At 43.5% G+C, this 15,202-nt stretch overlaps 1 protein-coding gene across 3 annotated transcripts in view; it reads left to right on the top strand.

The window, feature by feature from the left end:
- The window catches only part of FAM171B (family with sequence similarity 171 member B), a 35,696-nt gene that overhangs the window by 15,432 nt on the left and 5,062 nt on the right, over positions 1–15,202 (top strand). For all 3 annotated transcript variants that reach the window (XM_082200895.1, XM_082200894.1, XM_082200893.1), the window contains exons 2-7: positions 4,243–4,476; positions 5,366–5,458; positions 7,685–7,843; positions 11,302–11,472; positions 13,535–13,651; positions 14,873–14,996. In XM_082200895.1, coding sequence (XP_082057021.1) covers positions 4,243–4,476; positions 5,366–5,458; positions 7,685–7,843; positions 11,302–11,472; positions 13,535–13,651; positions 14,873–14,996 — 898 coding nt within the window. The remainder of the gene's footprint in view (positions 1–4,242; positions 4,477–5,365; positions 5,459–7,684; positions 7,844–11,301; positions 11,473–13,534; positions 13,652–14,872; positions 14,997–15,202) is intronic.

Genomic DNA, 15,202 nt, shown 5'->3' with positions numbered 1-15,202 from the left:
CTTAACACATTGCCCTTCTACCAATTAATAGATAATTTTACCTTAGTCCTGTGACTTGTCAAGTAAACTCATTTGTTCTATTGAGAGACAGAGGATCATAGAGTTGGAAGGGGCCGGGGGGGGGGGTCATCTAGTTCAACCTCCTCCAAAGCAGGAATCTCAGTTAAAGCATCCATGACAGATTTAAGCATCTAGCCACTGCTTAAAAACCTCCAAGGGAGGAGAATCCACATCATAAAGCAACCACATCAGCTTGTACACTACAAAATCTCATAATTAATAAACATCAGTATATTTGTTAAATATAGTAACTATATCTGCTGGGCCTTCTACCACTCCTCTATCCCACAGTTACTTACCAGGGTTATTGGTAAGTTAAAGGTAGAAAGGATATAAGTGATATTACCGTATTTTTCGCTCTATAACACGCACCAGACCATAACACGCATGTAGTTTTTAGAGGAGGAAAACAAGGAAAAAAATATTCTAAACGAAATAGTGGATATATGATTTTTGTGGTTCATGCTGTGGCCACAGACATGTGATCTGACAGTGAGTTTGGAGTAGCCCAATGCAAAAATCCTGAGCATCCATGTGGATCCATGCTTTGTAACCACGGAGGAGGGATGGAAGGGGAACCATGGATCCTCTGCTCACGACTGCAGCAGATCCCCTCGCCACCCGCAGGCATTCGCTCCATAACATGCACAGACATTTCCCCTTACTTTCTAGGAGGAAAAAAGTGAGTGTTATGGTGCCAAAAATACGGTAAATGGTGGGAATGTGGTTTCAGGAAAACCACTGGAGTAGAAGCACCCCCCCAAACCCCCCCCACACACACATGTTGTGTGTTCGCTTCGTATAGAGTATAAATTCCCTTCTTGTTGGCCTTACAATAACACTATCCATGCTGGGTTTACAGGGCCTGGTTATCTTCGGAATAACTGATTTCTTCTTTATAGGTCAGTGCACCTTTCGTATCCTTAATAAGGCTGATCAGGAAATAGCATGTTCTACAAAAGCAAGAGTGAGACGTGGAAAATGATGGTTGTTCAGTCAGCTAAGACCAAACAAATCACCCAGTCTGGGGGCTCACAGCTGCTTCGCTTGTGAGATGGAAACGCATGTTGGAAGCAGCCTTCGGGAAATAAATCGTAAGCGTATGTCTGGCATTTTCAAAATAGGGGAGATTTTTAAAAGGAAGAAAAGATCACCACACTGATTTTATGTCAAATCTTTCATGCAGAGAAGGGGGAGGTAAGATAAAAAGCTAAATCAAACATTACACACATCCTAGGGACAAGCAGTTTCAGGTATAGAGGTTTGGAGTGGAGAAGGGGTGAGAGGAGATGGAAAGCAGCAAATGGGGAAAGACTGATGCACCCCTCTTCACCTCTCTGCCCTCTATTTATCCTCCCCAAATTGCCCTTCCTGAAGCCATTTTTCTGTAGAAGAAGTAGCTGTTGGGTTAATAAATGCACTTATGTGTAATGTATAACGTGGCTCAAAATATATCCAGTAAAAATTAACAGGGAAATCATCCATTGTTGGTGTTGCTGCTTCAGTGTTCATCACTTTGCTAGCAGTGATTATAATGAATGCTTGTTAGACAGTATTGCATATACGGTTTACTTGATGAGTTAACATCCAAGGAAAAGGTACAGAGTGAGCCGTTTTACTCTGTTTCTAATTGAGTCACTCTGTCGAAGGATTATTGGCAGGCTGTAAACAAACAAACAAGCAAACAAAACAACTTTTAAACTGCTTTTAAAATTGCTTTACTCCATTGTTCTCCCCCCCACCCCCTTCCCTTTCTGCTTTCGTAAACGTGCACTTTGGTGATTAAAGCAGTCTCGGAAGCAGAGACTGCACACTCACAACAAATGTTTTCACTCCTACACAACTGGTTTATTCAACCAGTCATGAATAAAAAGAAAACTCACTAATACCATCCCCTCTTGGAATATATTGGTACAATAACTGTTTTCACTTCTCACTAAGATAGTGTTTTAGATCTTGAACAAACAAACCATAAATTTCCAAAGACACAAGTGAAAAATGGGTCCAGGACAGGGAAACAGCTTTAAATAAATAAATAAATAAATAAAGACAGGGCTCAGGGCTGCTAACACTGAATATAAATACAGTAAAAACAAAAACAAAACAAAAACAGTTGATTAAAATATAAGCTAGAATACAGTTTAAAATGCACCAAAACCAGAGCAGCACAAAAAGCCGTTTACCTTCCCGCCAGAGCAGTACCTATTTTTCTACTTTCACTGGTGTGCTTTCAAACTGTTAGGTTGGCAGGAGCTGGGACCGAGCACGGGAGCTCACCCCGTCACGGGGATTCAAACCGCCGACCTTCTGATCGGCAAGCGCTAGGCTCAGTGGTTTAGGCCACAGCACCACCCACGTCCCTAATATAAGCCACCTTATATAGCAATAAAAACTATTCAGTCCAGAGACTATCAAACAATCACAGATTCTAGTATCTAGGAGATGCCATTCCGTATCTCACAGGATAATCCACAGAATGATATTGCACTCCTCTTTTTTGCCCTCTTGTTACTAAAGCATGGTAGTTGCTTTAGTTTTCAAGTTATGAATATACAATGGTACCTCTGGTTAAGTGCTTAATTAGTTCCGGAGGTCCATTCTTAACCTGAAGCACCACTTTAGCTAATGGGGCCTCCTGCTGCCGCCGCGCCGCCGGAGCACGATTTCTGTTCTCATCCTGAAGCAAAGTTCTTAACCTGAAGCACTATTTCTGGGTTAGCGGAGTCTGTAACCTGAAGCGTATGTAACCTGAAGCATCTGTAACCAGAGGTACCACTGTATATGGTTCATGGCTCGCAGAGAGCATGGGTATTTCCTTTCTGTCTTGTAGGGAAATGCTATTTTGCCCACTTCCTACTAGCCCATATTTATAGAATGGTTAGGATTGCTCCTATATAAGTAGGTGCAGGATTTCAGCATTAGACATTGCAGCAAATGGCACCTCCAGGATGCAAGGATGTCCAGTGGGAAGAGTGTGGAGGGGGAATAAGGAGGGGTCCCTGTAGCTGCTATTTCTAAACAAATCTAGGTAGGAGAACCTATCCCATAGCAAATGAATGCTCAGGACCTTAGTGCTCTTTTGGTGGAAATAACCAAGCAAAAGGCTCATCTCTAAGCAGATAGCACTCTACAGAGCATTACGCCTATATGATCAGTGGTTTTAGATTAAGATCCTAAATTGTATAAAGACTCTATTTGGACTCAAACCAGCATGTTTTCATTGTTACAGCAACCGGTGAGACTGTATGCTTCTTCAGGAAATGTTTGAGCTTTGAAATGGGAAACTTGATTAAATTTAGTCCACCTTGCTTGGTGGTGTACAGTGGTGCCCCGCAAGACGAATGCCTCGCAAGACGGAAAACCCGCTAGACGAAAGGGTTTTCCATTTTTGAGCTGCTTCGCAAGACGATTTTCCCTATGGGCTTGCTTTGCAAGACGAAAACGTCTTGCGAGTGTTCCGATTTTTTTCCGCTCCCCCCCCCTTTTGCTAAGCCACTAATAGCCTTTTAGCCGCTAATCCACTAAGCCTTTAATAGCCGCTAAGCCTTTAATAGCCGCTAAACCGCTAATAGAGCTAATCCGCTAAGCCACTAATAGGGTTGCTTCACAAGACGAAAAAACCGCTAGACGAAGAGACTCGCAGAACGGATTAATTTCGTCTTGCGAGGCACCACTGTATTAGATACTCGCCCTTCCCCTCCACTATGCACCTCTTGCAATGTGCAGCATAGCTGGATGCACTGTGCATGTGCAATGGCCCAGTTCATATCTTCTCCTTTTTCTTCCTTTTTTGAAAGTTGTATGAACTGGTCCTGTGTATATGGTGATATGTTCAAAACCAGTGCATGACTTACTGGAGGTATGTGGTGAAATGCAAGTTTATTTGTAGCAATAGAGTCCACAACCCAGTAATGTATGAACTGTGCTTTCTTCTCGGTCTGATCCTGACCTGTTTTAAGCAGAGGTGTGCACTTATTCCAAATCAAGCTACCATTGCATGAACTATATTAGTGTATTTCCTCAAGAATTCAGATTTAAAGTCTCCAGCTCTTTTATCTTAGTTGGACCATTTTCTTCTGGAGTGAAAAAAAGTATTCTTTTGAACTAGGAAAGCCCATCCCTACCAAGCTTTCAAAGGATATATAACGTTGATGATTGTCTTTCTCCTTTTGTCTTATTTAGGATCTATGTTTACACTGAAAGTGCAAGTCAATGACATCATCAGCCATCAATATTTAAGCCAAGCGATTGTGGAAGTGTTTGTCAACTACACAAAAACAAATTCGACGCTGACTGGAAATAATGGAGCAGTATTGATACAAGTTCCCTATCAACTAGGTCTAAGTTTAACTATTGCATCTTATAAAGATGGTTATATGTTAACACCTTTGCCTTGGAAGACTGGAAGAATGCCAAGTGAGTAAGCCCCTTTTAAAATCCTATTATTAAACTGAATGCACTTGAATTTTCTTCCTTCTTTTTGGTAATCCATCTCATTTTCATCAAATGAATGTGACTTAATGAAGTCACACAAAAGTATGTTGTGCTGAATGCAACTGCAAAGGTAAATGCCGCCGTCTTGAAAGAGTTATAAAATACATATCAAATGCTTCCATTAAATATTGTAATTAATGCAGGTCTGCCCCAAATATTGAATACAGATTATCTTGAAGGAAGCTGAACAGTTTGAACTGGAGCATATTGTCTCAAACGATAATCATGTGTTTTCCTGATGAGTTGGGAATGGCACAATTCTTACCCTGTGCTTCAGGTCATAGAATTATAGAGTTGGAAGGGACCCTAAGGGTCATCTAGTCCAACCCCATGCAATGCAAAAAATTCAACTAAAGCATCCTTTTTTAATGTCTCTTCTGTTTTGTTATATTATTTCCCCAAAAAAATACCAAAGCAGAAAGGCTAAAACAAATTCCCAACATAAACTAATGCATAAAAATAACAGCTTGTGCGTAGGCATATAGTTTTGAAGCTGATGACTTTAAACTAATCAGATTGCCTCATTATATTCTTAGTGGAGAAACTCTGCTTAGTTTAAACTCTAGTTTTGTTTAAAGTAAGGGTCATAAACCCAGTTTGCACATAGTAAGAAACTCTTGCAAATTTACAGCAGGAAACAAAGGCTTTTGATTTCCTGGTTTCCGTGTGAAATACCAGTCCTCTTTTGTATCCATCACTGTGGTGTCCTAAATTTTACCACTCTGCAGAAGTGTAAGCCTTTTTTCTAGCTTTCTTTTCCAGTACATAAACCTTTGTAGTAATGTATTCCTATTATTTTGTCTTCCCACAGTATATTCATCAGTCACACTCTCACTGTTCCCCCAAAGCCAGGCAAATATATGGTTGTTTGATGATACAATTTTAATTACTGGGAAACTATCTGGTAAGTAACAGCAGTACTAAAAATTTACTTAAAAATTATTAAGTTTTTATGGCAAGGTAAAAAAACACATGTTAAACTGAAAGTACAGCAAGTTGCAGGGATGCGGGTGGCGCTGTGGCTTAAACCACAGAGCCTAGGACTTGCCGATCAGAAGGTTGGCAGTTTGAATCCCCGCGACGGGGTGAGCTCCCGTTGCTCGGTCCCTGCTCCTGCCAACCTAGCAGTTCGAAAGCACATTACACATTAGCAGTTCGAAAGCACATTAAAGGTATGTGGGAACCAATGACACTGCAAACAATAGCCTCCAGAAGATCAAAAGAGACTACGAGGCTCTGGGCAGGAAATTGAAGCAATTAAATGCACAAATTGTCATCTCATCTGTCCTCCCAGTTGAACGACGTGGCCCAGGGAGAGAGGAAAAAATAGTGGAAGTGAACAGCTGGCTTTGCAAATGGTGTAAACAGGAACGGTTTGGATTCTTAGATCACGGACTGCAGTTTCTTGAAGATGGACTTCTGGCAAGCGATGGGCTGCACCTCACAACGGTTGGGAGGAATATTTTTGCCAAAAATCTCAGAAACCTCATCAGGAGGGCTTTAAACTGACTAATGTGGGGGAGGGAGACAATTGATGAAGATGATCATCCAAATGTCATAGACCAAATGGAGCAAACAGCACGTGGACCTAGTGGTGGGAGGAAAAAATCCTTAAATAAGAGACACGGGGGAATGATTAATGGACTTCAATGTCTGTACACTAATGCGCAAAGCATGGGAAATAAACAAGATGAGCTTGAGCTCTTGGTACAGCAAACTAAATATGACATAATAGGCATCACTGAAACCTGGTGGGATAAGTCCCACGATTGGAATGTAATAATGGAGGGATACAATCTATTTCAGAGAAACAGACCAGACAAGAAAGGAGGAGGAATGGCGTTATATGTCAGGGATGTGTATACCTGTGAAGAGATCCAAGATTTAGAACCTCAAAGCCAAAGTGAGAGCATTTGGGTCAAAATTAAGGGAGAGAAGAATAACAGAGACCTCATTGTGGGAGTTTACTATAGATCCCCAAGCCAAACAGAGGACATAGATGATGCCTTCCTGGAACAGATGGCCAAGCATGCAAAAGGAAGGGAGATAGTAGTAATGGGGGACTTCAATTACCCGGATATTTGTTGGATGTCAAACTCAGCCAAGAGCATAAGGTCAAACAGATTCCTCACTGGCCTTGCAGACAACTTCATTGTCCAGAAAGTGGAAGAAGCAACAAGAAGAACAGCCATTTTAGATCTGGTCCTAACCAATGTTGATGACCTGGTTAGTGGGGTAGAAGTGGAAGGATCATTAGGCGCGAGTGATCATGCTCTTCTGAAGTTTACTATACAGCGGAAAGGAGCAGCCAAGCAAACTAGGACTCAATTTCTTGACTTTAAGAAAGCCGACTTCATAAAACTTAGGGAAGTGCTGGGTGAAATCCCATGGACAGTAATACTAAAAGGAAAGGGAGTTCATGATGGCTGGGAGTTTGTTAAGAGGGAGATAGTAAAAGCACAACTTCAGGCAATACCAATGAGATGGAAACATGGAAGGTGCCTAAAGAAGCCAGGGTGGCTATCTAAAGAACTTTTAACTGAGTTAGGTACCACTCCGGCGGGAAGATAAATGGTGTTTCCGTGCGCTGCTCTGGTTCGCCAGAAGCGGCTTAGTCATGCTGGCCACAGGACCCGGAAGCCAATAAAGCGAGATGAGCGCCGCAACCCCAGAGTCATCCACGACTGGACCTAACAGTTAGGAGTCCCTTTACCTTTACCCTTACAGCAAGATGCAAAGGAAAGTGGAGGATTGGGACTGACCTTAAGAAATAAAAAAAAAAATTGGAATTAGAATGTCACAATTTAAGGTTTGGATGGTATGGGTATCTGTGGTATGACAAGGTTATAGTTAGGGAGTGTAAAAATCATTTTGTTAGACATACTGTATTGAGAGTCTGAAATAGATAGAAGCCTAGGTTCTATACAAAGATACTCTTATGGCTCCCAACACCCAAATGTAGCATATTACCTGAATGCTCATATAAGATGCACATTGATAAGAGGTGCAAGTGGTTCATGCTTGAACATTAATTTTTGAATGCCAGTTAAAAGTTTTGCCAATCAAAAGTGTTAACTGATTGAAAGAAGCGCTGTGAAATTGCTGACTTTGAATTCTTCCTCTTTTTCAGATGCCAAATCTCAACCAAGTGTTCAGTTTCCAAAATATTTAATAAAACTTCCTATGAACCACCATATCACAAATGTTACAGCCTACCTTACAGTGCCACAGCAGTTTTTGAAAGTGGACCATTTTCTTTATACAACTGGAATTCTTTTAAATAAGTCAGGTATGTCAGATTTTCCACTAGCTTTTGAAGATATACAGCAAGGATCTGAAGACTATCCCTTTAAAACATTAGCGGCATAGGTTTTAGACCCACAGGTTAGGACTTGAAATGTAATATTGTAGCTGAATAACAATTTATCCACCTTGGAAGTGTAAAGAGTCTCTGATTTTTCTCAAGACACCTTGTTAATTGTGTGATCCAACTCGCAAGAACGTTCCCCGAATCACCCTGATTCATCTTGCAATTTGGGGTATGCGCAGAGCCAGCCCGTACCCCTACATTTGTTGCTGGCAGAGATTTGTCATCCCCAGCTTGTTGCAAGAGAGGAGGGAAGTTATTTGTCTCCACCTTCTTTGATTGGCCAATAACTATAGAAATTTTAAAATCTCCATTTATATTGGCAACAGTGCCATTGTACAAATTCTTACCAACTCAAGATCCCCACATCATTTACAGAATGGAAAATGTCAATGTAGAATACTGTGTTCTAAATAACAACAACAGCAACAATAAAAAACTTTTATTTATATCCCGCCCTCCCCGGCCGAAGCTGGGCTCAGGGCGGCTAACATCAAATACATAACATTAGTATAAAATCAAACAATAATTAAATTACCTCCTAAAAACAGGTCAAAATCAAATTGAAGTCTAATTAGATGGCTTTCCGCAGGGTTAGGGTTGGGAACACTAAATGCTCATCGGCCCAACTGTTTACGCTGATCTTACATGGGCCTGTGAGAACGCTGGGAGGCCTCTTTCATATTAGTTCTTATCCAAAAAGAAGAGTCAGGCTGAGCCCTGACCAAAGGCCTGGCGAAACTCCATCATGCAGGCCCTGCGGAAAGATGTCAAATCCCGCAGGGCCCTGATCTCTTGTGGCAGAGCGTTCCACCAGGCCGGGGCCAAAGCCGAAAAGGCCCTGCCGAGGCCAGCCCGGGATCTCCAAGGTGTTATTATTTGTAGACCGTAAGGTCCTCCGTGGGGTGTTAACAGGAAAGGCGGTCCTATAGGTATGAGAGTCCTAGTTTTGTCCCTTGTACACTGGAGCGCTCTCACCAAAGTTTCAGTGTATTCTCCCTTGTTTTGTTTTGAATTAAGTCTCTGTGCCACAGTGTGTGGCTTGTATTCCAGCCCAGTGCTAAGAGTAAGGTTCCGTCAGCCCAGGCTCTTTCCTTGCACAACAGAACCTACAAGGCCTCTCCTAAATCTGTTCTGGATGTTGCTTCCAACCCTTCAGAGCAGATATGGAGATACCTCTGGGGGCATGCCCCCCCAGGGGGGATGGAATTCCCCTTGCACTAGTGGGAATCCTTCTCCTAGCCCAATGTACCCCCCCCAAAAAATATGATATCATTATTGAGCTGTATAATGAATGACAATCAATGATGTTTAAAATAAACACACAATAAATGGCTGCCTGTTTTTTTTTCATTTCTGCCACTGATCACTACTCTTTCAAAGGGTATTTGAACACACCGAGACACACGGGGATTAATAATGTATGCCTACACCTTTTGCAGCTGACGAATCAGCAAATAAAGCAGCTTTCATTTCCCCCCCTTGATCCTCCTGAAATCTCTCTGATGTGTTTCTTTTTAAATTATTTATGGGGTCCTGCAAAAAAAAACCACCCAGCTTTTATCCTAGGGGCAGGTGGAAGTTAATTGATACATGATATTTGACAGTTTTCTTGCGACCCACATCTAACAGTGTGCACATTTTGAGAAGGATTCGGATACTTAATTCTGTTCTTGAGCCTCTCTCTCTCTCTCTCTCTCTCTCTCTCTCTCTCTCTCTCTCTGCAAGCTGTGCCAAGATGAGTCATTTGTGCACAGGTCTGTTAAGTTTGTAGAAATGGAGAGTGACAAATGTGACAATGTGTAATGTTACACCATGCATCTGGATGGTTTTCACAACATTTTGACTGGGCATACAAATTAGAATTCTTATGGTTAAATGCAGAAGACTTGGAGATATATATTAAGCTAATGAATATTTTAGTTGATACAGTTAATATTTTAAGATGTCTTAAGTATTCAGATGCTGCAGGGAAACGTGCATATTAATTAATTGCTGTTTTTCTTTCTTTCTTTTACATGATAGTGTTCTGATTCAGTTTTCCCCTGCATATTTATAAGTAGATCCCATGTTTATAAACTGAATGTCAGAAAGCTTAGATTAGGAAAAGGGTTGGTTAATGCTCAGCCTCTCAGATTAGTGTGTGTTTGTTCTGAGCTAACCGAGTTACATTATTCATCCATTCCACGGTTGCTGTTGTTTGCCAAAGTGGAAAAGCACTTTACTATCCACACATCTTCGAAATTCATTTTGAAATGATCTTTTGTAGGCTTATCAGGCTTAGTGGATTTACTTATGAATTTTGTTTGACCTGCTACCGATTGTACACTTACCCTACTCTATGTGCTCAAATACAAAAACCATAGTACAGATACCATACTACATTTTGTACAGGGATGGTGACAATTCTGCCACCTGCAAAATAGATTTTTCATCTTAGATCTTTGTTTGCAATCCTGAAGCGCAGTTGCCCATCAAAAGTGTAGGAAACATTTGGCCCTTCAACTCCTATTATGCCTGGCCACTGGCTATATTTACTGGACTGATGGGAGCTGTAGTTCAGCAACATGAGCTAGATCAGGCTTCCTCAAACTCGGCTCTCCAGATGTTTTGAGACTACAATTCCCATCATCCCTGACCGCTGGCCTTCTAGCTAGGGATCATGGGAGTTGTAGGCCAAAAACATCTGGAGGGCCGAGTTTGAGGAAGCCTGAGCAGATGAACCAATAATCTGGAAGTTTAATAAGTGCTGGTCCATACTATTTAAGTGCTGTCATACTATTAAATAATTAAGATTAAATATAGCAGCTTATTTTGATGCCTTTTATCACCATCTAGTGGTTTATTTCTGTACTGCCTCCACTACTAATGGCTATTGAAATTGAGCGTGTGTAGAGACATATTTTCCTAATTATTTTTTTATTACTGTGGTGGTGATGGGTCTAGGTCCATTCTGTATCAGTAGTCAGATAATCAAAAAGTATAATGGAGACGAGGGAAATGTTTGCTTCTGCAAACTTGTCTGGTTGCTGGGTGGAATACTGATTTGCTCCTTTTGAAAAGATTTTGAGATTTTGGAGATGGCTAGAATGTTCACTGAAATATTATTCCCAATAAATTATTGTGAAATGGTATTTTTTAGAGGACCAATATATGTCAATTTGGAAATGCATTAATATCCATCTTTCTCCATTTTAATATTAAAAAGCAGACAGTTTAAACAGCTGTACATATATGTAGAATAAGCCTTTGGTTTGCATATAGGAAATTCCATAAATGTTATGGCTACACACCTTTTGTGGTTCCAGATGACTAATTTGGAACACCCACCCACCCACCCTGAAAATAAAATAAAATCATCTCCTTGTTTATATGTTTAGGTTTCAAAAGTATTGAATTAACTCCCCTTGCTGCAATATGTGTAAACTTGTTTTCGGCTGGGAAAGAACTGAACGTAGATGGTCCCATTCAGATAACATTGCCTCTCCTACCTACTAGTGCTGTCAAAGCAGGAGATCCTATCCCAGCATGGACCTTTGACATGAAAACTGGTGAGTGTGTTCTCTGTTCTGCATTAGCACAGGGCTGAAGCTGTGTAGCTTTAGGATTTTCACTTAGTCAAAGACAAAGAGCACCACATGGTCACTGGGCCTTGCCAGAAGCTAACAGGTAGGCTGCCATCACACCCCCTTCAACCTCAGGTGGGTGTCCCTTCCAGGGATCCAAATACTTAAAAGCAGGAAGCAGAGTTAACAATTAGCTAACGTCAGGTCCCACTCATACATAGCAGGAACCTAATGACTAGGCACGGGAGAGCTTGGATTAACCCTGACCATTTTTTGTTTGGTTTTTTTAATTAAGTGTGTCTTTAAGAGCACCTGAAAAATGCAAATTGGCATAACTCATAGCACATGCTGTTTCTCCACTCTGACATCTTGTTCGTTTACATGGAGATCTTTGATGTGCACTTGGAACTTTTGAACAGGAAAGGTCTTAGCTGTTTTAGTGTTTGAAGTCAGCTCCACATGAATGATAGGAGCTGGAGTCCGGCAATACAAGAGGGCCACAGATTCCCCATTCATGCAGCTGGAAACATCACGGGCACATCTGACCTCTAGAGCAGTGTTTCCCAACCTTTTTTGGGCAAAGGCACACTTGTTTCATGAAAAAAATCTCAAGGCACACCACCATTACAGCCCCGTGACGTCAGCACGCAGCGTCACGCCGGGAGGGACATGAATTGCTAGCAAATTACATAATCACCTCCTTGAGGGCTGGCTCATCTTCTCCGAAGGCAGAACCCCATTAATTAACAGCACAGACTCACACCATAGCCAAGACGAGGGAGGAAAACCTCAGTCATGCACAGTCATGCACATGTGGGGGCTAAATGAGGACGAAGACCGGGCAGAGAGCAGGGTTCAAATCACCCCACCTGGCCAGGACAATCCCTGGGTGCTCCCTTGGGCCACTCACCTGACCCACCTCGCAGGGCTGTTGTTGCGAGGATAACACGGGGAGAACCACGCGCGCCCCCGGGAGCTCCTTGGAGGAGAAAGCGGGCGATGAATGCAATGCACGAAATATATGAGAGGCGACCAGGTTTTGCAGGTGAGGGGCCCCCGCCAGCCTCTGCTTCCAACACCTGGCGCAACGACGCCGAAGTTTCCCCCGGGCTCGGCTCGGGGAGCAGCGCTGCTCCCCCCCAGCTCCCCTTCGCCCTCCCGTCTCTCTCTGCCGCCCACTGGGGACCCCCCTCACCTGCCAAGTCCGGAGCGCCGGTGGAAGTTGCATGCATGCATGCAGGGCGCCGCGTTGCCATTGCATTGCACTGCACTCTATGCAACGCCTGCACGCATGCATTGCCTTGCACGCCCGCCAAGGGGTCTCCCCGCGGTCCGATGCGTCCCCTCCGGCGCGGATGCAGCATTGCAAAAATACCCCCCCCGACGCAGCCCTACCTGGGGGGCAGCCTCCGCCACTCCGCCTCCGCGGGGATCCCCGGGTCCATCCTGCCGCCCGATCTCCGCGGGGGCGCAGGCAGGCTGCACGGGGTCTGCGCGGAAGAGCCCCTGCCCGCCCGGCCGCCGCCGCTGTGCTCATTCCATGGCCGGGAGAAGAGCGCTTCAAACAAAACGCCCGGCCTGCCAGGCCACGCTGGGAAACGTAGTTTGCTCACCCCGCACGGGCGCGGAGCCCAAGGGCGAGGGGACTACGGATCCCGGCAGCCCCCGCGCCAGGGACGGAGGGGGAGAGGCCGGGTGCAGGGATGGAGGGACGGGTGGGCGAGCGAGTGAGTGAGTGGCAGCCGCCAAGCCTTGGCCGAGAGCCAGGAAGGGCCTCCCCGGAGGAGGAGGAGGAGGGAGGCGCAGAGCGGGAGGGAGGGAGGGAACCCCAGGGGTCATCTAGTGACGGCGCACCAATCGAAAATTTGACTTAAAAAAAAAATCTTTCGAATTTTTTAATTTTTCCCGCGGCACACCAGGCAACATCTCGCGGCACACTAGTGTGCCGCGTAACAGTGGTTGGGAAACACTGCTCTAGAGTTTTGATTATTGTGCTTTGATTTAAAGGCATCTTACCCTTCTAAAAGAAAGCCTTTCTTTTTCCCAGGTGCCTGGGTGAATCGCGGGTTGGGCGTGGTGAAGGATGCACAGGATCATTTTGTATGGACATACAGTGCTCCGAGTCTTGGTTACTGGATAGCAGCTCCACTGCCTGGAACCAGAGGTATCCCATGGGAATGTGAAATCATTGAATGGAACTTAGCTGTTGTAGTTTGCAGGAGAATAATTATGTGCAAGTTGGTGGTCAGAACACGGGATAGTGAAGAATGCCCCCCTCCCAACTTTAATAGAAATCATAGGCTTTGTTCCCTGGTCTAGTGGAAATATAAGTACAATTCACAGGTTACTTGGTTGTAGGGCATCTCTGTGTAGTAATGATCGACTTTTTAGTCCTGCCCTCAAACCTTGCACCTTTGTCATCCAGTAACTGTGTGGTTGTGTGAGAAGAAAGGCCAGCATGCAAGCTCCTCCCTGCAAATGGGCCTCATGCAATATAGTGCCGTAACCACACTGCATCCCCTACTTGGGAGCATGAGCTTGCCCACTGGGGTTTTCTTCTCACACAACCATGTATAACGTGATTACTGAAATAGATTTAGAGGCAAGGCTAAAACAAGGCCTCATATTGAAGCCATACACACAAACTGACTGAGCTACTCCTCTGGTCGAGTCCTTCGAAATCGTCCTGAGCCTTTGATAAGGCTCCAGGCACATTCCCTCATTACGCAGAGTATCCAGCAGCAGGGAAGGAGCTGAGAAATATGAGCTACATTGCAAAGAGTTTTATTTCTAACTACGCAGACAGAAAAGAAATAAACATGCTCTCTCTGTGAGAGCAGAGAGACAACTGAAAAACAAAGGAACAGGAAGCAGTAACATCACATCCGTCTCCTGTCTTCCGTGAGACTTCCAACAGCCTGGAATCTCTGGAATGCAAAACAGAGTCTTGTGACTCCAAGCACTGCACAGTGGCAACACACAGAAACCAACACAAACAATATGCAAACAGGGCTATATTATTTAAGGCATGAAAAATACTCATAAGAAAAAAGGCATCCCAGCCCAGCATTTCCAGTGTCTTGACTGAGGCAGGATTCCCATCAATATTGTTTGAATGTGTGTGCATATATGCATATATGTATATATGTATATATAGGCACTGCTTAATGCCAAAACATGGATCTAAACTGTGGACATCATCTCTGCCCATGTGAGCCACCCCTGTGTTCACGAGGACTGGAAAAATCAGCAGCACATCCAGTGACACAGTGTTAAGGAAAAACAGTGTAAACAAATGATGGCAAGACACCATATATTGTTGGATCCAGTTTTGCACAAGAAATCACCTTCTTTTTCTCTCCCTTTTTAATGGTTATAAATTTAGACTCCATCATTGCCTCGGTCACTAAGGATATAACTGCATACCACACAGTGTTCCTTACAGCCATATTGGGAGGCACCATCGTCATTATCATTGGGTTCTTTGCAGTTCTCCTTTGCTACTGCAGGTAAGTAACAAGATTATAGTGATGTGCAATTATGACACAATGTATTCATGTGTTTCATCCTTTGTTGATTGGAGTCTTGGAATGATGGTTCAGTCTTGTTTTGAAAAGATATTTGAGGTATGGCCTCTGCAGTCCTCTGTTCAGCCACTCTGAGAACAGCCTGCTGGACTAGATAGGACATTGGTCTGATCCAGCTATTTTTATGC

The sequence above is a fragment of the Podarcis vaucheri genome (assembly GCF_965113315.1).
Source record: "Podarcis vaucheri genome assembly, chromosome: 1".
Classification (NCBI taxonomy): domain Eukaryota; kingdom Metazoa; phylum Chordata; class Lepidosauria; order Squamata; family Lacertidae; genus Podarcis; species Podarcis vaucheri.
This window is presented reverse-complemented; position numbering and strand designations above follow the sequence as displayed.